Genomic DNA, 23,480 nt, shown 5'->3' on the forward strand with positions numbered 1-23,480 from the left:
CTGAGAAGGATGCTGAGGAGTTTCTTGAGGAGGATGCTGAGGAGGATTCTGAGGATACTGAGGATACTGAGGAAGATGCTGAGGAGGTTTCTGTGGCGGATGTTGAGGTGGATGAGGAGAATGATGCTGAGGAGGACAGTGGGTCCACCGGGAGGCAGAAAATGAGTGGGTTTAGGCAAGGGCAGGAGGAAAGAACACAGAACCGAGGACCACAAAGAGCTGTGGAGCTTTTACCTGCAGATGGATCCCCACAGCCCTCAGAGTGCCCCTCCCTGGAGCACATCACAGTAGTTCAATCCCCTGAAGAGCTAATTCTCAACAGAGGGAGGAAAGTGGAGGGAGATGGAAAAGAAGGAGAAGCAGGGAGGTGGTGGCTTCCTCCTCATTGTGCCTAACCCTAAGCTCCCTGCTGTTGGGCCTGGGTCTGGCAGGTCCTTCTCCTCACATCCAAGCACAAAGGAGGAACCACATGTGGATGACGATGGTGTGAACAGAGTCCTTCAACTAAGCCCAAAGAGAGCTGGGGTCAGAAACCTGGTGCTCTAATACTTTGGAGGGTTTCTCTGGGGGAGATTGCCAACCAGAGCCCCAAGGGCTGCAGAAGCTTTTCTCACTTTCAGAATTAGTCGTTAGCATCCTTTCCATCCCTGGAAAACGCCTTTTCTCCCAGTGATGGAGATGGAACATAGGGTCTTGTGGATGCTGGCTGGCCTCTTCCACAGAAATGTACCCCCAACACTCCTATGCCTGTCAAGCATTTGTAAGCCCTTTCATAAAATAGTGTTGATCCCCAAATAAAATGACTATTGAAATAATAACCACAGGCTGATTCTGGAAAAACTCCCAACCCAATGTAGGGCTTTGACTCACCCTACAGCCACAGAGGGAAGAAGTAACCTTCTCTTAGTGTCAGAAGCGGGAAACACTCATTAGTTCTCTGCTGGGAGAGCTGACGTGCACAAGAGCTGATGACAAAGGTGACTGGAGAGGGTGTCCAGTGGCTAAAGACGACAGAATATGACAGGTCCTTTCAATTATGTCACCTAAATGAGAAAAGATGTTTCTCGTTGCTGTAGTTTGGAGCCCAGTAAGATGCAAGCAGTCTACTGTATGTCTGGTTTGTGTTCTTCTTTATGGTGTCCGAGTGGGGGGGTAATGGGTAGGGAGATGGCTCTCCAGTTAAGAGTACTTGTCGTTCCTGCAGAGGACTGCAGTTCAATCCTCAGTACCCACACGGCAACTCATGGACAGTCTGTTTCTGGGATCCAAAATACGCTCCCGTCTCCTCAGACACTGCATACGCATTGTGCACAGACATGGATGCAGACAAAACACACATACACATAAAAAGTTTCTTAAAGAATTTCAAATGAGCCTTGATAAGCACACTCTGGCAGGCACACAGGTGCTAACGTGTCCACACACATGATAAATTTTAAAATTAAATATTGTTTTTTAAAGTATGGCAAATAGGAAGATGTGTCAGAAATTAATAGCATAAACTTCTGCAGAGGATCCATTGGATTCCCACCGCCATGTCAGCTGGCTTACAACCACCTGTCGCTGTAGCTCTAGGGGATTCAGCACCCTCTTCTTGCTTCTATGGGTAACTCACTCATGCTGGAGGGATGGCTCAGCAGTTATAAGCACTAGCTACCCTTCCAGAGAACAGAAGTTCGATTCCCAACACATACACACAGACACATAATTAAAAATAAAAGGACACTTTTAAAAAAAAGCACTTCTTTTACATGATAATGTTCAGTGGTGACTTTACAGAGCTCATTTTGATACGTCACCGGGATTGTGATATCATAATGTTCACTTTGTGTCATCCCAATGCCATATTGTGCCAGCACAGGGTCCCAATGTCATCACTATGCTTCACAGTCTGGTCATAATGTGATCACACAATGCTCCCTGTGGCATCACAGTGATCAGCTTTATGTTTACAATGCTACATGTTGATATCATTAGTGCCAGCAGAACCAATGCTAGTTTCTGATCTCCAAGGGTACCTGAGATCACACACACATAACCCCAGAAAGACAGACACATAATCAAAAATAAAAAGAAATTGCTGGGCAGTGGTGGCACGCTCCTTTAATTGTAGCACCTGGGAGGCAAAGGCAGGCTCATCTACAAAGCTACATAGAGAAACCCTGTCTCCAAAAAAAAAAGTTGACATTTTTAATGGGGAAAGGCCTAGGCTTGGCCCAGGATGTGGTAGACTTTGGGGAGCCCCTTTTGAGGGACTTACCCTGCCTGGGGAGTGGAGGGGGGATGGCTAGGGGCAGGTGGGATGTTGGGGGAGGGGAGGGAGAGGGAGAAGGGATTGACATCTGAAGCAAGCTTGTTCCTAATTTGAACTAATAAAATTTTAAAAAGTTGACTTTTTTAAAGTTTATTTAATTTTTTAAACAGTAACTCACTATGCCTGACCTCTTACTTGGCCTAGAATTCAATATGTGACTAGACAGGCCTTGAATTCATATAGATCTGCCTATCTCTACCTTCCGAATGCTTGCAGTAAAGTTGTGTATGGTAAAGAGCCTTTTAATATGTTGAGAAATGGAGAGAAGTGTCAGTGGGTAAAAGAACTTGTTCATTCAGACAACCCAAGTTCAGTTCCCAGCACCCATGACAGCTGCTCCCAACCACCTGTTATGTCAGCTCCAGAGGACCTAGTTCCCTCTTCTGGCTTCCACATACAAACACACACACACACACACACACACACACACAGAGAGAGAGAGAGAGAGAGAGAGAGAGAGAGAGAGAGAGAGAGAGAGAGATGATCAATAGAAGAGATAAAAAACATAACTATTCTATCACATCTAATATTTTGCATAACTCACAGTTACTTACTAAAATAAAACAGAACTTTAAATGTCAAAGACTCTTAGAGTAGTCGCCTTGGTTTGCAGGTTTAGTTTTTATGATAATATTTTATCTAAGAGTCTGAGTTAATATTGACATTCTAGGAACAAAAGGTTTTACTATGTTCAATATATTTTCAAATAATGTAGAAAGAATATGAAAAAGAGAGAAAACACAAATAGGTGAACTCAAAACGGTGTTTGAATGTTTGTGGTACTAATTTATTTATTTTTCCAAATTAAATAAAAGTTTGAACAAAAGTATAATGATAATAAACACTTTTAAATATTTAAGAATTCCAAGCAGGACATAGTGGCTCACACCTGTAATTCTAGTATTGGGAAACTGAAATACAAAGATTGCTCTGAGCTAGAGGCTGGCCTGGGCTACAGACTAAGAGACTGTCTCTTTAAAAAAAAAAATTCCAAATAACGTAGGTCTCATTTTGCCCTCTGTCTTAGACAGGCTGTCTATTGCTGTGATAAAAACAAATGACCAAAAGGAACTTAGAGAAGAAGGGATTTTTTCTTCTTACAACTCTCAGGTCACACTCCCTCACTGAGGGAAGAGAGCAGGAACTCAAACAGGAACCTGGAGGCAGCAACTGAAGCAGAAGCCATAGAGAAATGCTGTTGCTGGCTTAATCCCCTGCTTGCTCACCCTGCTTTCTTTCACAACCCAGGACCACCTCCCCAGGTGTGGCAGCATCCATAGTGGGCTGGGCCCTCCCCCATCAATCACTAATTGAGAACAAGTACCCAAAGATTTGAGTACAGGACAAATTCATGAAGTCATTTTCTCAATTAATGTTAAGATATGGCATAAAATGAAGACTGAAAATTGATCGTTGTGTTACACAACATGGTGATATTAATATTTGTGGATTGAGTGGAACAAATGTAGGAAGCTTCAGTAAGAGAGAAAAATGTCATCTGATGCAGTACCTCTTTCCTATATTTACAACCACTTGGGAAATTAAGGCAGGAGGACTGATACAAGTTCAAGACCATCCTATGCCACATGGCCACATAGCAAGACCTATGGGGGACAGTGGACACAGCAAATGTCCAACTGCATTACAATGCCCAACTACAGAGCATCAAAGATTAAAGAGAACGTCTAGCCTACTTCAGATAATACTTGTCTTCATCACAGGGTCAGAGGCAGGGTTGCTTAAGCTTCTAGTGTCAGGAAGTAACTGGTAAAGTCCCTGTGATTTGGGGATTCAGTAAGGGGTGGAGTGGAGGACTGGAGGGAAGAGGAAACAAACCAGCAGAAATGCAGATGTGAGTACTTATAAATATGTGAGTGTGTGTTCAGGGTTGATGGCTGATGATGAGTGTGTGGTGTTCCTGGAATGCTTCCTGGGAGAAGCAGCTGAAGGCAGGGCCTCCAGTCTTCCTGATACCATGGATTATATTAGGATTGTAAATTCGGGTTTTTTGTTTGTTTATTTTTTAAGTGAATTTTGGGGAAAACTTGAAAAATGATCCACATAGAAAAATCATTCTATTTTTTTACTATAACATTATAAGGAAAATAAAATATATGCCACTAGAGAAGTGTTTAAATACTGATTGATGTAATAGTTCCCAAATACTGCTTGCATTTATGAATATAATAGTTACCATAGGTATTGTGCCTGAAAAATAGCTAACTGTCCAGACATATAAGGCATACTTACTCCCAGCATTTGAGAGGCAGAAGCAGGTGAATCCCTGTGAGCTCACAGCCAGCCTGGTCTCATAGCAAGTTACAGGCCAGCCAAGGCTACACTGTGGGCCTTGTCTGAAAACAACAACAAAGACTGGTAATGTTGAAAATTCTTATACGAGGGCTGGAGAGATGGCTCAGAGATTAAGAGTACTGTCTGCTCTTCCAGAGGTCCTGAGTTCAATTCCCAGCAACCACATGGTGGCTCACAATCATCTGTAATGAGATCTGGTGCCCTCTTCTGGCATGCAAGCACACATGCTGACAGTTCTGTATACATAATAAATAAATAAACATTAAAAAAAGAAAATTCTTATACGAATGATGAAAAGTATTTCATGACCAATTATACCTTCTTAGTGTCAACTATTTCAGAATAATAGATACTGGAAAGTCTACAAAGGGCATGCATGGATCTCTGTATGGTGAGATTAGATAGTTGAATGACAGATAACAGACAGAAGTGTGTCTATGAAGAAGGGAACAGAATCCTACCATCACCATAGAAAGGTGTGAGCCTTCAGGAAATCCGGGGGCTCAATATCTGAAAATATCTGAAAAGCCCACCTTAAGTTTGTGTTCTTACTGTTCAGGCACTGACTCTATCTTGAAGTAGTTTCCTAGGTTACTTCTTGATGCATCTGGGTGTATTTATCTGACTCTTTCCATCTCAAGAAATTTTCTAAATATCTATCTATACTTTCTTCAGTCTTCCTTTCCCTGGGTCGTCTAACATCAGCTCCTTCCTGACCCTTAGACAATGTCCCTGGCATGAAATTTGTAAGGAAAGGCCCTCAATTAGGTTATAAAATGCAATAAAAATTCTTGTAGAGGGTAATTTGGCAAAGTATTTCAAAAAATTTTACTCAGCAATATTTTTAAGGGAGTTGTACTAGAAAAAGTGTAGGGAAATATACAGATATATGGGAGTATGTTTATCTCAATATCTATAACAAAAGTTAATTGCAATGACAGGACATTATTTAAGATTATAGAATACTCATACTGTAGAACACAACAGAGATATTAAAGTTACTCTCTAGGAGTAATGGCATAATGTCAAATATTTAATAGAGACTGTTAAAACACAGTTTAGACAATACAATCTTATTTTTAATTTTTATGAATATGTTTCTATACAAATGCAAAGCAAAAGCAGGTAACAGTATTTTCCCACAGACATAATTAACATTTGTTGATAAATATATTTTCTTCTGTATGCAAATTTCTTGCAACTGACAAAGTTACTTTTTGAAAACTGGGAAAGAAACTCAAGCTGTAAAAAGTCCTTCATTTATACCTTGGGAACACATTCTCTGCCTCTGCTTCTCTGACCTGAGACTAACAGTTGAAGGAGGATTCATGAACAATCAAGAACTGGATTTCCAGGAGAAGGGAGATGTGCTAAACCCTGGCAGACAACAATGAAAGTGGACACCAAGTGAAAATAATGAACAGTTTGTTGCAAGAAACAAGTGTCATTTCAAGAACTGAAGGCCACGTCAAACTTCAGACAAGAATTGTGGAGACAAGATGTATCCTGCACCTGAGACCAAAAGAGAGAATGAAAAGCATTTTATAAAGACAAGTGGTGAAGAAATTAAGCAGACAACACCAACATCTTGGGAGGGTCCAAGAAGATAGGGATCAGTCAGGAGACAAGTAATTGGATAGAAGAAGCCTACAACTATACCAAGGAGACTAAGCAGCTGAACTTGCAAGCCAAAACAGCCACTCCCTGGCCCTGGCCCTGGCCCTTCCCTGCATATGTGAATGATGTCAGGGAGAAAGGCTTACAACAAGGACTCACTGAGAGAAGCAGGAAGATGGGTGCCTCAAGAGCATAACCCCAGGAAGACATTGGAGCTTCAGCCATGACCAGGAATTACATCATCACACAAAGTTGTCTCAGCTGCCTTCAGCTTGACCTCTGTTCCAGTGTGTGTTTGCTCAGCTCTGCTCTTACAGGGAAACCCAGTCAAGGTCTTAAGACCAGGTCCCAGAAGCACAGCTCTGAACAATACACCTGTGTCTTGGATGTCCACACTGGGTGAAACACCTAAGATACAACAGACTTCACACTATAGACTACAGGTGTCAGGTCTCTTTCTTCCTCGACAGCGTCCAGGTCTCAGGCCCTTAGCTCCAAGATCTTGGGAGGAAGGTAATGTATGGTCAAGGACCACAAAGGTATCTCTTCATGAGCCGCCTCATGGCCCCCGTGACTTCCTTATTCCTCAGAGTGTAAACAAAAGGGTTGCACATGGGGGTGACAACTGTGTAGAAGATGGTAAGAATCTGGTCTGTGTCCCCAAAAGAATCTGACTGAGGCCTCATGTAGGCTGCAGTTGCAGTGCCATAAAAGAGTATGACCACAAACAAGTGGGAGGAGCAGGTAGAAAAGATCTTTTGACGGCCCTGGGATGTTGCAACACCAAGAATAGCAGCAAGAATACAGGCATAAGAGGCCACAATCAACAAGAAGGGCACAAAGATAAAAGACGTTGTAATGATAAGTTCTGCCACTTCGGCCCAGAAAGTGTTTCCACTAGCCAGTCTCATCACAGGCAAGATGTCACATAAGAAGTGATGGATGGTGTTGGCACCACGGAAAGGCAAAGTGAAGATGAAGACAGAGTGAGAGGTGCCAGTGATGATGCCCGCAAGGTAAGAGGCCCCCACCATGCCGACACATGTTCCCTGGTTCATCAAGGTGGTATAGTGCAGGGGACAGCAGATGGCTGCATATCGGTCATAAGCCATGGCGGTGAGCAGACAGCACTCGGCAATGCCAAAAAGGGCAAAGAAATACAGCTGGGTGAAGCAGCTGGCACGGGAGATGGTGGGGCAGGAAGAACGGAGGTCAGCCAGCATCCTGGGCACAATGGTGGTGGTGTAGAGGATCTCCACCAGGGAGAAGTGACGCAGGAAGAAGTACATGGGGGAGTGGAGGGCTGGGTCGGCCAGCGTGAGGATGATGATCAGAGAGTTTCCCAGCAAGGTAACCACATACATACACAGCACACCCCAAAACAGATGGCTCTGGACAAAAACAAAACCTGAGAATCCCAGTAAAATGAACTCTGTTAATTCTGTACCATTGTCACCTCCCATTTCCCCAAAGCCAGATTAGAGGGGGGAAAAGGGAGCCAGATAGGGATAGTCAGACAGAAACAAAGGCTGTGGCAGTAAGATGAAGAGTCGTGTATGAGAGCAGCCCTGCTCACTGTGGAGGATGCTGCGAAGGATACTGAAGAAGATGCTGAGGTGGATTCTGAGAAGGATGCTGAGGTTACAGAGGAGGATGCTGAGGATAATGCTAAGGACGATGTTGAGGAGGATTCTGAGGAAGATGCTGAGGATGATTCTGAGGTGGCTGTTGAGCAGGATGCTGAGGATGATGCTGAGGAAGATGCTGAGGAGGATTCTGAGGAGGATTCTGAGGTGGCTGTTGAGCAGGATGCTGAGGATGATGCTGAGGAGGATTCTGAGGAAGATGCTGAGGAGGATTCTGAGGTAGCTGTTGAGCAGGATGCTGAGGATGATGCTGAGGAGGATTCTGAGGAAGATGCTGAGGAGGATTCTGAGGTGGCTGTTGAGCAGGATGCTGAGGAGGGTTCTGGGAACTTCAGCTTCTTCTGACTCCAACCCAAAAAACACACCTCAGGAAGAACAAGAAAAACCAGAAATGGTTGTTCTACTCACACTGGCGGGAGCTAGGATCAAAAAACTGGGAACAAAAGCAGCCTCCCTCATGAAGTGGGTTGAGCATAGGGACAGAAGTGTGTGAGCAGACAAAAAACAAGAAAAGTGGGTCCACCTAGAGGCAGTGAGTGGGTTTAGGCAAGAGCAGGGGAAAAGAACACAGAACTGAGGACCACAAAGAGCTGTGGAGCTTTTACCTGCAGATGGATCCCCACAGCCTTCAGAGTGCCCCTCCCTGGAGCACATCACAGAAGTTCAATCCCCTGAAGAGCTAATTCTCAACAGGGGGAGGAAAGTGGAGGGAGATGGAAAAGAAGGAGAAGCAGGGAGGTGGTGGCTTCCTCCTCATTGTGCCTAACCCTAAGCTCCCTGCTGTAGGGCCTGGGTCTGGCAGGTCCTCCTCACATCCAAGCACAAAGGAGGAACCACAAGTGGAGGAGGATAGTGTGGACAGAGTCCTTCAGCTAAGCATGAAGAGAGCTGGGCTCAGAAACCCAGTGCTCTAACTCTTGGGAGGGTTCCTCTGGGTGGGATTGCCAGCCATTGTCTCAAGGGCTGCAGAAGCCTTTCCCACTCTCAGAATTAGTCCTTAGCATTCTTTCCATCCCAATGCCACATTGTGCCAGCACAGGGTCCCAATGTCATCACTATGCTTCATGGTCTGGTCATAATGTGACCACGCAATGCTCCCTGTGGCATCACAGTGATCAGCTTTATGTTTACAATGCTACATGTTGACATCATTAGTGCCAGCAGAACCAATGCCAGTTTCTGATCTCCAAGGGTACCTGAGATCACACACACATAACCCCAGAAAGACAGACACATAATCAAAAATAAAAAGAAATTGCTGGGCAGTGGTGGCACGCTCCTTTAATTGTAGCATCTGGGAGGCAAAGGCAGGCTCATCTACAAAGCTACATAGAGAAATCCTGTCTCCAAAAAAAAAGTTGACTTTTTTAATGGGGAAAGGCCAGTTTCTAGCCTCCAAGAGTACCTGAGATGACATACAAAAACCCCACACAAAGGTAGACATGTGATTAAGAATAAAAAAAGGCTTTCTGACTCTTTCCAAGCATCCAAGATGTCGAAGCAAGGACATGATGGGTCCTCCGGAGCGAAATTTCAGATTTCCCTGGGTCTTCCAGTAGGAGCTGTGATCAACTGTGCTGACAATACAGGGACCAAAAAAATTGTATATCTCTGTGAAGGGCATCAAGGGACGACTGAACGGACTGCCTTGCTGGCATGGGCGACATGGTGATGGTCACAGTTAAGAAAGGCAAATCGGAACTAAGGAAAAAGGTCCATCCAGCAGTGGTAAATCAACAACGAAAGTTGTATCGAAGAAAAGATGGGGTGTTTCTTTATTTTGAAGACAATGCAAGAGTCATAGTAAACAATAATGGCGAGCTGAAGGGCTCTGCTATCACAGGTCCAGTTGCAAAGGAATGTGCAGACTTGTGGCCCGGGATTGCATCCAATGCAGGCAGCATGATTCTCCAGTGTATTTTTAAAATATATTCATTTAAAAGTCTTTGCCCCCAAAAAAAGAATAAAAAAGAAAGAACTTTTACATTTTTTAACTTTATTTTTTAAATGCCCTAGAATTCGATAGATGCTCTAGACAGGCCTTGAATTCACAGATATCTGACTATCTCTACCTTCCAAATGCTTGGAATAAGTTGTGTGCTGTAAAGAGCCCTTTAATATGTTTAGAAATAGAGAGAAGTCTCAGTGAGTAAAAGCACTTGCTCATTCAGAGGACCCAAGTTCAGTTCCCAGTACCCATGCCAGCAACTCCCAACCACCTGTTATGTCAGCTCCAGAGGACCTAATGCTCTCTTCTGGCTTACACACACACACACACACACACACACACACACACACACACACACACACACACGCATATGCACACACACACATATGTACACACACAGATTGTGATCTAAGTAACTTGGCACAGATTAATAGAGGCATTTTTTCTCAGCCAATTCTTTTGTTGGCAGGCTGCAAATTGTAGTTACAAAGAATCAATCACTTTACTATTTTGAGAGGTAATCTTAGAAGGAATTTTAAAGTAGTCACTAACTTAAACCTTTATACATAAAAAACAGTCAGCTGAACTTTGAATCTTTTTTCTCCATTTTTTATTTAAATTAAAAACAAGATTGTTTTATATGTCAATGCCAGAAGAAAGTCCCTGCACTTCCTCCCTGCCCCCCACTAACACCCTACCTATCCAATACCATTTCTGCTCCCCAGGGAGGTTGAAGCCTTCCATGGGGGTCTTCACAATCTCTCATATCGTTTGGTATAGGGGCTAGGCCTTCCTCCATGTGTCTAGGCTGAAGGAGTATCCTCTATGTAGAATGGGCTTCAAGAACTTTGAATCTTTAGGGTGCATATCCATTCATCAATAGTTTCTTATACCAGAAAATTGAGGTCAGGAATGGGTGCAAGGAGTTGATTATCCATCAGCTAGCAGTGATCAGGCTGTTTTGTATTCATCACCCTAGCCTAAAGAATCAGACAGCTCAGCTGTGTGTCCTTGTGAGCTTTGGATTGTTTTATGGAGTTAATTATCTTAAAACTATCAGCAAGGCATGTGGTCTAACCTGAAGTTATTTCGAAGCTTTGTTTCAGCTAATGGTGCACACCAAAACCTGTGACTGCATCTTTTCAGCATTAAGAGAATCAGAGCCTGCCTGGCTCCTGGGGATTCTATTTTCCTTAATCATTAACTGTAGCTGTGATCAAAAGCAGCTCCTTGGGTGAATTCATAGGCCTTATCTGTGAAATATAGCCTAGTGTTTATTTTTACTCGCCAAAGCTCTTTATAAGCTAACATTATTATTACCAATGAGAGTACATCTTAGGGAAAAATCATCTTTTTGATGATCTACAGATAAAAATGCCCAGAAGAATGGGATGTTTCCATGGTATAAACTCACTGTGTTACAAGCAGTGGGAGTTTCCCCACATCCACTCATACCATACCAGGTACCAGAAAAAGATGGCAGCAACAAACATGTAAAGGCACACCAGAAGTAAATGAGATTCCAGGGTTTGTAGTCCCATGGCCTTGCCTAAATGAGATTCACCCATCTGAGAGTTTCCTCCCGGTGGGCTGGCACCTTGAACTTCAATTGCCACCTGCTGCTCTTCTGACATGGCCACTGGCAATCGATGGCTAAAAGAACCAAAAATTATTCTATCACATCTCATATTTTGTATAACTCAAAGGCAAAACAGGACTTTTAAACTTCAATGAATCTTAATTTAGAGTAGTCACCTTGCTTTTCAGTATAGTTTTTATGATAATACTTTTTCTAAGAGTCTGGGTTAATGTTGACATTCTAGGAACAAAAGGTTATATATAATGTTCAACACATTTCCAAATAATGTAGAAAGAATATGAAAAAGAGAGAAAGCACAATTTGGTGAACTCAAAATGATGTTTGAATGTTTGTGGTATTGATTTATTATTTATCCAAATTTCAAATAAAAGTTTGAACGAAAGTATAATGATAATACACACTTTTGAATATTTAAGAATTCCAAGCAGGACATGGTGGCTCACACCTATAATTCTAGTATTGGGAAACTGAAATAGAAAGATTTCTCTGAGCTAGAGACTGGCCCAGGCTACAAAGTAAGAGACTGTCTCTTCATACATGGTCCCCTGGAGAAGGGGAAAGGGTCAAGATCCCCTGAGCAAATTGAGAGCACAGGAAGAAGGGGAAGGGAGCTACGAGAATGAGAAGAGAAGGCGAGGGGATATGAAGAGGACATGAGGGAAGCAGAAAAGTTGAGTCAGGGGAAGAATAGAAGATAACAAGAATGGAGATACCATAATAGAGGGAGACATTTTAGGTTTACAGAGAAATCGGACACTAGGGAAATGTCTGGAGATCTACAAAGATGACACCAGCTAACAATCTAAGTAACAGAGGAGAGGCTACTTTAAATGCCCTCCCCTGATTATGAGATTGATGACTGACATATGTCACCCGATAGCTCTCATCCAGCCGCTGGTGGAAGTAGAAGCCGACACCCACAACTTATCACTGAACTGAACTGGAGTCCCAGATACAGAGAAGGACGAGTGAAGAGCAAAGGGGTCCAGACCAGGCTGGTGAAACCCACAGAAACAACTGACCTAAACATCAGGGAACTCTTGCTCCCCAGACTGATAGCCTGAAAACCAGCATGGGACTGATCCAGACCCCAGGAACGTGGGTTTCATTGAGGAAATCTTGGTAATCTACAGGACCTCCTGAAGTAGTTCAGTACTTATCCCTAGCATAGGTGTGGACTTTGGGAGCCCATTCCACATAGAGGAATACTCCCTGAGCCAAGACACATGGGATGGGCCTAGGCCCATATCCTAGGGTATGATAGACTCTGATGACACACTATGGAAGGCCTCACCATCCAGGGGGAGCAGAAAGGTATGTGATAGGTAGGGTTTTAGTTGGGAGGGGTGGTAGGGGAGGACGGGAGGGAGAAGGGAACTGGGATTGTCATGTAAAACAATCTTGTTTCTAATTCAAATTTTAAAAATTGAAAAAAAGGGAGACTGTTTAAAAAAAATCCAAATAACTTAGGTATCATTTTGCCCTCTGTCTTACATAGGCTGTCTATTGCTGTGATAAAACACATGGCCAAAACAACTTAGGGAAGAAAGGGTTTATTTCTTCTTACAACTTTCAGGTCACACTCCCTCACTGAAGGAAGACAGAGCAGGAACTCAAACAGGAACCTGGAGGCAGCAACTGAATCAGAAGCTATAAAGAAATGCTGTTACTGCTGACCTGAACATCAGGGAACTCTTGTTCCCCAGAGTGATAGCTGAAATAGCAGCATGGGACTGATCTAGACCCCAGGAACATGGGTTTCTGTGAGGAAACCTCGGAAATCTACAGGACCTCCTGTAGTAGTTCAGTATTTATCCCTAGCATAGGTGTGGACTTTGGGAGCCCATTCCACATAGAGGAATAATCCCTGAGCCAAGACACACGGGGGTGGGCCTAGGCCCTATCCCAAAGGATACAATAGACTCTGATGACACCCTATGGAAGGCCTCACCATCCAGGGGGAGCAGAAAGGATATGTGATAGGTAGGGTTTTAGTTGGGGGGGGTGGTAGGGGAGGAGGGGAGGGAGAAGGGAACTGGGATTGTCATGTAAAACAATCTTGTTTCTAATTCAAATAAAAAAAGTTGAAAAAATAAAATTATAATTTATTAAGAAAAGAAATGCTGTTACTGGCTTACTCCCCATGGCTTGCTCAGCCTGTTTTCTTACACAGCCCAGGACCACCTCCCCAGGTATGGCAGCATTAATAGTGGGCTAGGCCATCCACCATCAATTACTAATTAAGAAAATATCCTTTAGATTTGCATAGAGGCCAATTTCATGGAGTCACTTTCTCAATTATTGTTTTCTCTTCTCAAGATAACTCTAGTTTGTGTCATAGAGAAAGAAAAAAAAACCCTAGTTAGCAACCAAAGAAAAATATTCAATGCTGACTTGTGGTCTCTGCCTCAAAGTAGTAGAACACAAGTCTGTAATCTTTAAATGTAGGATTTGTACCAAATTTCTTGCAGAAGTGGGGGAGGAGTATAAACCATAGATCAACTTGGCCAACACTACCTCAGTCAAGTGACCAAGGTCAACATCAACACTGGCAAAGGCTGAAGTTCGAATCTTTAACAGGATATAATGAGGACATCATCTCTGTGCCTTTCTTCTCATAGCTTCATAAGGAAAATATCACACAGACTCCAGTGGAAGTGCATCCCTCATGGTACCTGACCAGTATTCCTCAAGGCTGTCAAGGTCACCAAAATTAGACAATCTGAGAAACTAAGGAAACATGACAACTAATGAAATATGCTAACTTAGGTGGAGTCTTGGACATAAAGAACTAAGGAAATCTTGGGGGCTGGAGTGATGGCTGGGTGGTTAAGAATACTGACTGCTATTCCAAAGGACTGGGTTTGATTCCCCAGCACCTACATGGCAGTCTCACAAGTGTCTGTTAATTCCAGTCCCAGGGGATCTGATGCCTTCTTCTGATTCCTAAGTGAACCAGGCATACATATGGTGCACAGACAAGAAGGCAAAACACCCATACACACAAAACAATAAAATAAGATTTTTAACTAAGGAGATATGAATAACCTGAAAACTTTAGTTAATCATGCATTAGTACATTCATAGTGATAAAAATGCCACATTAATTTCAAGTGTTATTCATAGGGTAAACAAAGGGTTTAGTACATGGGAATTCTTTAAGCTATCAGCAATTTTCTGGTGGGTTAAAAACTATTCTAAATTGAAATATTACTCTTTAAAAGGTTTTTGGTGGGTAGAGATGGTGTGAGGAATGACAGGGAGAATTTGGAGATGAGCCTTGCAAGCTAAATTCAGATCATCAATGCCCATATAAAAAAGAAAGAGAAGAAGAAAAAAAGACAAAGTGGTACACCTAAAATTCCAGCATTGAGACTGAGAAGGCAGGGATAGGTGATTTCCAGGAGACTGCTGGCCAATCAGTAGAGCCAAATCATGTGCCCCAGGTTCAGTGAGAGAATCTGTTTCAAAAAAAAAAAAAAAAAAGTTAAAAAACAACTGAGAAAAACATCCAATGCTAAGTTCTGGTCTCCAAATGCTTAAATGCAGACACACACACACACACACACACACACACACACACACACACACACACACACACACACACACACACACACACATGTTTGAGTTTTTCTTTTTAGGAAAAAACATTGCAGGCAAGGTTATTTTGGTTTTTTGCTAGAGGTAGCCCAGGCTGGCCTTTAACTCATGCTTCTCCTGCCTGAGTATCTGGAGTACTGGGATTATAGTCAAGTCACATGGCTTAAAAGTTTATTTGCTGACATGAGAAGTTTGGAATACATTGCTAAATGATAAAAACATTAAATTTTCAATACAAAGTTTCTTCTGGTAAAAAGATACATAGATACCAGAGTATTAACAATGAAGACTCTGAGTGGGGTGAATTTGAAGAATTACTTAAGTTTCTGTGGGTCTTCTGTGGCTCAGAGGTTAAGAGCACTGGCTGTTCTTCCAGAGGTCCTGAGTTCAAGTCCCAGAAACCGCATGGTGGCTCACAACCATCTGTAATGAGATCTGGCGCCCTCTGCTGACCTGCAGATGTACATGCAGCTAGAGCTCTCATGTATGTATGTATGTATGTATGTATGTATGTATGTATGTATGTGCGAAACATAGAGCATACAGTAGTGAAAATAGTTCATAAAATATTAACACAAAAAGAGGCTTACACACTATGCAGTCCTGGTCAAGATGTGGTCATCGTCTCAGCTCCAGCCTCTCTCACAAGGTGGCCTAACAAGTGTCAGAGCTGCTCTAAACATCTGGGAGGCAAATTCCCCCTCTGCCAGGCACCAGGCCCCCACTTTTTCCATCTTTCATCATCAGATTCCTGGGTAAAATATCATTTTGTGGGGAACCATTTTTTTAATGGTCTGATAGCCTAAAGGAGAGGACACAGGTCTCTTCTTAGAGTACCTTAGCTCTAGCTAGAATGATTACACTACAACCAGTTAGGCAGCACATCCCTGATGTCCCCAAGGCAAGGATTCTCTGAGTGCCAAAGAGCAAAGGACTAAGTATGCGGAAGCACAGGACAAGGCCCCAGGTGTTTGGGAATGTTTGCTCACTCACAGGACAGTCACTCTCACCTCAAGTGTGATGGTTTCCCACACATACCCTGTAGGTGAGTAAGGCAGTGTCTGAGATGTGGGCTGGTGGAAGGACATGGCAGAAGTCACGGAGAGGGAACTGATGAGCAATATTGAAACAGAAGGGACCAGCAGCTATTGCCCAACACCACAGAGGTTGGAAATGAACATGATGTCAGCAACAGCTCATCCCTGGTGCAGTGGGGTTGTGTCTAAGATGCTGATGAAGATAAGGTTGGTGCCTGAAAACAACTGGTGCCACTTTTGAGAAAACAGGGGTATGTAACTGCATACAGAATCGTGGCCTGGGATTTTCTTGTTCTTTCTGTAGCAGGAGTGGGTGGACTCTAAAGCAGTCCCGGTTGCATATATAAAAACATCTATGAGAATCCTGTGCCTCTGCCTTGTAGCTGGGCTGATCCCTTAGAGAAGTTCTGTAGAATTCAGACCCATTATTTATACGATTCAGCTCCAGTATTTAAAGTTTTCTGTGAGCCAGACCTAGCCCACAGCTTGCCTTAATATTAACACCAAAGACCTTCTTTCTTGCCTCATACACTCTATGAAATGACCATGATTTAGTGCAAGGTCAGTTTTAGAACAATTCACTCTACCTAAACTAGCTAATTTTTTTTAATTTTATGTGCATTGGTGTTTTGCCTGTAATGTATGTCTGTATGAGGTTGTCAGATCTTGGAGTCACAGACAGTTGTGAGCTGCCATGTGGGTGTTGGGAAGTAAACCCAGGTCTTCTAGAAGAGCAGACAGATTTTGCATCTGTGTTAAGACAACTTTATGAGCAAGCTTCTTCGATTTACAAGTTGTGTAAGTTGTCCTTCTTTTGATTATTCTACAGCAATGGTTCTCAACCTTCCTAATGCTGTGATTCTTTAATACAGTTCCTCATATTGTGCTGACCCCCAACCATAAAATTCTTCCATTGCTATTTCATAACTGTAATTTTCCATGGTTATGAATCATAATGTTCATACTTTTAGAGACAGAGGTTTGCCAGAGGGATGGTAAACCAAATGTTGAGAAGCCTGTTCTTGAGGATTGTGTGTGTGTGTGTGTGTGTGTGTGTGTTCCTGTACAACATGGTTTATATATTGACATTGAGGCATATATAAAATTTAAAGCAGGCTTCATTTCATTGGCATACTAAGGAAAACTTAAAAATATCTCACATCTACAACTTATTTTATATGCATCCACATTTTCTTACAAGAGACCGTTTAGTGATGGGATGGGACCCTTTTGAAAGAAAGCAGATCAGTGACTTTAACAGACCAGGGAAGGGTTGACTGCAAAGGCTCATGAGGAACTGTGGAGGCTACATATTGAATACGGTTGCATGACTATTCACTTGTCAATTTTTATACCTAACAGCACCGATTTTACTATGCGTAATTTCATACTTCAGCAAACATGATTCAAAAACTGAAACCGTCCTTAAGATAGCTTCCAGAGTCTAACGTTGCACTATTGTGCTGGACTTTTCCCAAGAGATCATAAACACACACAACACACACACACACATACACACACACGCACTGAAGAAACCACTGGCCCTGGGTCCCTTCTTGCCTCTTCTGGGCCAAGGTTTGTTTGTTTGTTGTTTGTTTGTTTTTTTTTAATGCAAAACCGTGAGTGAAGCTCTTACAGGCAATAAGAGAGAGCTCCCTAGAGAACTTTGGCCAACACCAGCCTCTCCAACCCCCCACTCCTAACTTGCCTCCATCCAGATGCAACTTAATGATTAACAAATACTTTCTCCCAAAAGCTGTTAAGTTTTAATTAATTCCCTGAGGTCACCCTCAGTTTCCTGTCTCCTTCAGGCCTACTCCCTGGCTCCATAGCCCCAGGGACTCCGAAGCAGTAATTACCTGCTATAAATGAGGGCATCTCCACACAGCACAGCAGTAATTACCACCCCAGTAACTTCATAATTATTTTTGTCCCTCAGCACTTAAAAAAAAGGGGAGGAGGGAATTGCTGTTCGGCAATGAACACAGCATTTGAGTAATATCCGGTTTTGTCCTGACATCCGCCCTGGTGTGGTGGGCCTCAGAGGTGTTTATGACTGCCTTGTTTCGGGTAAAAGGAACACTAAGAGCCAAGTGACTGCAAAGTTAGGCGAATCCAGAGGCCAAATCTCTAGCTCCCTAGCAACACCCCCTGTTCTGCTCACATCCAGGCTCTCTTCTTCCTGACTGGATCTTGCCCACATTTGCTGCTTGTTCTCTGAACACCCAGACCCTTCCAGCATCAGGAGGCCATGGTCCTGCACAGCCACTAGACCCCCATTTACTCCCTCACACTGGCCTTTGCAGCCAGCAGCCAGGCTCCTGGAGCTGGGGAGAGGGCAGCCTGTGGAGACGTTATTGATCCCAGGCACGGTCCTCACTGCCCTGTCTCCTCACCCTGAACTTTGCCAGACTCCTCCACCCCATAGCTCTCGCTATTTATATTTACGGACTCTGTCCAGATGTGCAACATCAGCTTATCAGACAGGATAAAACGCAGCACTATGAGCAAGATTTAAAGCTGGAAACAAAGGAGAAAGAGATTTTCTTATTTTTCAAAGGCAGTGATATAAAATGAAGTCAAATAAAAAGACAAAAAAAGACAAATAAAAAAATATTTGCAGAAGACAAATAAAAAATAAATAAGTAAAAATCCAAAGGGCTATGCCCTCTGTATGGATGGGCCCCAAGTTCTTCTCAAAATTGTTTAATAGCCAACTCCAAAAGGACAGCCTAGTCCATTCCAGAGTAAACAGTTCGGTGAGATAAAGAGTACAGCTATCCTTGGAACTAAGACCTAACAGAAATTTCTCCCAAGGACAGTCTTAGAAAGAAGATTGTAACAATGAATTTTCTGGGCCCGGATCTAACAACTGCCCTCAGCAGAGTGGATGTCACTGCAGCCTACCCTGGGTGGCTGTGGCAGGCACCGGATGGATCCTATGCTCTGCTCCTTCATGATGGGGGTTAATTAAAGACAGAATCTCTCAACCTTAGCACCATTAACTTTTGGAGCCGGAAGGTTGTCCCACGCATTTTAAAATGTTTGTCCTGTATCCACTAGATGTCAGTAGCAACCTTCCCACCAATTTCGATACCGAGTGTCTCCTGGGTAGAACCAGAATAAAAACTGCGGTTCCTATTTCTTTTCTGATGGAGAGAGGCAGCAGAAGGACTCTTACTTTTTTATTTTTTTACTGTTTTATTGAAGCATCATATAAGGCTAATAACATCCACTCCTTTAACATATTCAATTCAGTGGTTTTTAGAAGATTCGCAGGGTGATATGGCCATCACCACTAACCAATTTTGGAAATTTTTCATGATGCCAAGGGACACTGTGTAACCATAGCAGCCCCTCCCCTCGTTCCCTCTCCCTCCCCATGCCTTGGGTGTTAACCACTAACTCTATAGGTTTATATATTCTGGAATTTTTTTTAAAGATTTCTTTTTTTTTTTTTTTTTTTTTTTTTTTTTTTGTATAGTGTTCTGTGTGCACATATGCCTGCAGGCCAGAAGAGGGCATCAGATCCTATTAGGGATGGTTGTGAACCACCATGTGGTTGCTGGGAATTGAACTCAGGACGTCTGGAAGAACAATCAGTGCTCTTAACCCCTGAGCCATCTCTCTAGCCCCATATTCTGGAAATTTTACATAAAAGAATCATTTTGATCTGGGGTGTGAGGCTGGAGAGATGACTCAGCGGTTAAGAGCACTGGCTGGTCTTCCAGGGGACCTGGGTTCTATTCCCAGCACCCATATAACCACCCACAACCATCCATTGCTCCAGTTCCAGAGGATCCAGTGCCTCTTCTGGGCTCCACAGCTACAAGTTATGCAAGTGGTGCAGACATTCTTTCAGGCAAAATATTCATACACATAAAATCATTTTTCTTAAAATTTTTATTCACTTTTAATTAAAATATGAATTCATCACTTCCCCCTTCTTTTTTCTCCCTCCAGCCCCTCCCAGGTACCCTCCTTTCATATTGATAGCGTCTTTTTCTTCTTTTGTGTTTCATATGTATACATATGTGTATTGTATATGCACATATATATAACTACAACCTGTTGAGTCCAGCTTTTTGAGGAGCTAATTCTCCCTCTCAAGCAGTCATTAATTGCCTTCAGTTCTTTAGGTTGTGTGGAGATGATTCCTCATAAAATTCTGTCCTTTCCAAGTTAACACATCCATCCAGATAACACATTATTTTTTTATCATTGCTTGTGTCTTGTTCATGCAGGCATTTCTAGAACAGACTTTTCACAAGACTTCTTGTTATTCTGGCTCTAATCATCTTTCTGTCCACTCTTCCACCATGTTTCCTAGGCCACTGACACAGGAACTGTGATGTAGAAGTGTCTTTTGGGCCTGGACTCTCCACAATGTGTTCTCTCTGCATGGTATTCAGTTGTGGGGTTTTGTGGTGGTCTCTGTGTGCTGTGGAGAGGAGCTTTTTGACAAGGGGTGGTAACTCATCAAAAGTATATATCCTTATAGACTATGGTATAAGGATAAGATTTAGGATGTAAAAAGGAGTCACGCTGGTCTAGTAAAATGACAGTGGTAAATCCTCACTCTCTGGTAAAGCTGACTAGGTTTCAGTACCAAGGATGATTTCTCTCTACTGAGTGGGCCCTAAGCCCAGTGCAGATGCCAGCATGTGAGTGCCACTCCTTGCATCTTCATTGTGGGGTCTCTCTTTGTGCTGGTCATTGTTGTGGTTCACAGGTGTTGCAGCTGGGTAGCACTATTAATTACTTCTCTCCCTGGGCAGATCACACAGTAGCATTTTCCCGTACCATGGAGGTGAAACCACAGGAAGCAGGATTTCAGGTTAGATCCTGTATGTTGCAGGGCTTTCTCTTTTTATGTTACTTTTACTTCTCTATTTAAAGACTTTTTTTCTTTTTGGGTTTTTGTTTGTTTGTTGTTTTGTTTTGTTTTTTGACACAGGATTTCTCTGTGTAGTTTTGAAGCCTGTCCTGCCTCTGCCTCCCGAGTGCTGGGATTAAAGGCCACCAACACCCGCCCGGCAAGGCATCTCCTTTCTTGCCCTCCTCTATTCCTCCCCTGTCCTTTTGTTCTCCTCCCCCTCCCCTTCTTCTCTTCCCACCTCCTCCCCTCTCCCAATTTGCTCAGGGGTTCTTGATCCCCTCCCCTTCGTCGAGAGACTATGCAATCTTCTCTTGGACTTTATTATTTTTTTGACTTTTTTTATTTGAATTACAAACAAGATTGTTTTACATGACAATCCCAGTTCCCTTCTCCCTCCCATCCTCCCCTACCACCCCCCCCCAACTAAATCCCTACCTATCACATATCCTTTCTTCTATTCTTCCCCTGACTCAACCTTTCTGCTCCCTCATGACCTCTGCATCCTTCCTCTTCTTCCCTTCTCATTCTCGTAGCTCCCTCCGCCCTCTTCCCATGCTTTCAATTTGCTCAGGGGATCGTGACCCTTTCCCCTTCTCCAGGGGACAAAGTTTGTCTCTTTTAGGGTCTTCCTTGTTTACTAGTTTCTCTGGCAGTGTGGATTGTAGGGTGGTAATCCTTTACTCTATGTCTAAAATCCACATATGAGTGAGTACATATCATGTTTGTCATTTTGTGACTGGGTTACCTCACTCAGAATGGTTTCTTCGAGTTCCATCCATTTTCCTGCAAATTTCAAGATTCCATTTTTTTTTTTCTGCTGAGTAGTACGGACTTTATTATTTTTAAGCTACTTATTTCTTTTTATGACTGCCTATACCGATTTTCTTTGCTTTATTAAGCTGATGCCATTGTTAAATTCACTAGAACCTGTTTGGGGAGGTTCCATATAAATCTGTCTTTACTGTGTATCTCTAGTCTTTTTTGGCAGTGTGAGCAAACTTTGTTTTTTATTTTAATTTTTTTATTCATTTTACATACCAACCACAGTTCCCCCTCCCTCCTCTCCCCACTCCTCCCCCTTCCCCCATCCACTCCTCAGAAAGTGTAAGGCCTCCCTAGGGACATTAACAAAGCCTGGCACATCAAGTTGAGGCAAGACAAGCCCCTCCCCACTCATCAAGTCTGAGCAAAGCATCCCACCATAGGGAATGGGCTCCAAAAAGCCTGCTCATGCACCAGGGATAGATCCTGGTCCCACTGCCCAGGGTCCCACAAACAGACCAAGCTACACAACTGTCACCCATATGCAGAGGGCCCAGTTCAGTCACGAGCTTGGGTCAGCTGTCTCTGTGGGTTTCCCCATCACGATCTTCACCACCACCACGGCCACCACCCCTCCTCTTTGAATGGAGCTCAGCCCCGTGCTTGGCTGTGGATCTCTGCATCTGCTTCCATCAGTTACTGGATGAATGCTCTATGATGACAATTAGGGTATTTACCATCTGACTACACAAGAAGGCCAGTTCAGGCACCCTCTCTACAATTGCTAGTTTTAGCTGGCGTCATCCTTGTGGATTCCTGGGAATTTCCCTCGCACCAGGTTTCTCCCTGACCCCATAATGGCTCCTCTATCAAGGTATTTCTTTCCTTGGTCTCCCACACCATTCTTACCCCAACTCAACCATCCCCTCTGCCTCCCTCCCCAGCCTCAGTTTACCCAGGAGATATCATCTATTTCCCCTTCCTAGCTGCGGTGATGAGCAAACTTTAAACCGCTTTGCTACAGCTGGGTTCTCCCTCAGGCTCTGTCAGCTGCCTCCTCTCACTTCTTGGGCTGTGAAAGCCAAACCTAAGCCTGCAAGCCCATTGGGAGTGCATTTGACCTGCAACTGCATTCAACCCCCCAACTCTGGAATGCCAGTGCCCTGCATTGTAGCAGGAGTTTTTTACTTAGTTTTTTGCTTCTATTTAACATGGAAAGGCTGTTTAGGTGCTCTGCAGTAAAACAGCATTTCTTTTTTTTAAATAATTTATTTATATTTTATTTGCATTGGTGTTTTGCCTGTATGTATGTCCATGTGAGGGTGTCAGATCTTGGATTTACAGACAGTTGTGAGCTGCCATGTGGGTGCTGGGAATTGAACCTGGGTGGTCAGTGCTCTTAACCGCTAAGTCATCTTTCCAGCCCCAAGACAGCATTTCTTAAAGGAGACATATCCTTTTATTTTTCAGCTTTCTCAGGGCCCTAAGGATGGTCAAGAGCCCTACACTGGATGCCCAAATGTAGTTGGTTTTTTTTACTCTTTACTTGTTGTTCTTTGGGGGCCCACCACCCAACTCCCAAATAAATACATAGAGATTTATTCTTTCTAATTATGCTCAGCCTTAGCTTGGCTTGTTTCTAGCCAGCTTTTCTAAAATTAAATTACCCCATCTATCTTTTGCCTTTGGGCTTTTACCTTTCTATATACCTTTATTCACTTCTTTTTACTCCATGGCTTGCTGTATAGCTGAGTAGCTGGCTCC

General features: G+C 43.2%; 1 protein-coding gene and 1 pseudogene across 1 annotated transcript; one reads left to right on the forward strand and one right to left on the reverse strand.

Annotated features, from left to right (window-relative positions):
- Positions 1-6,768: 6,768 nt before the first annotated feature.
- On the reverse strand, positions 6,769-7,766 carry LOC100770298 (olfactory receptor 9). The gene has a single exon (XM_027391868.2). It carries the CDS (start codon positions 7,705-7,707, stop codon positions 6,769-6,771), a length of 939 nt encoding a protein of 312 aa, XP_027247669.1. The 5' UTR covers positions 7,708-7,766.
- A 1,616-nt stretch (positions 7,767-9,382) lies between these two features.
- Positions 9,383-10,650, forward strand: LOC100767128 (annotated as a pseudogene).
- The last annotated feature ends 12,830 nt before the right edge of the window (positions 10,651-23,480 follow it).

The sequence above is a fragment of the Cricetulus griseus genome (genome assembly GCF_003668045.3).
Source record: "Cricetulus griseus strain 17A/GY chromosome 1 unlocalized genomic scaffold, alternate assembly CriGri-PICRH-1.0 chr1_0, whole genome shotgun sequence".
Taxonomy (NCBI): Eukaryota; Metazoa; Chordata; class Mammalia; order Rodentia; family Cricetidae; genus Cricetulus; species Cricetulus griseus.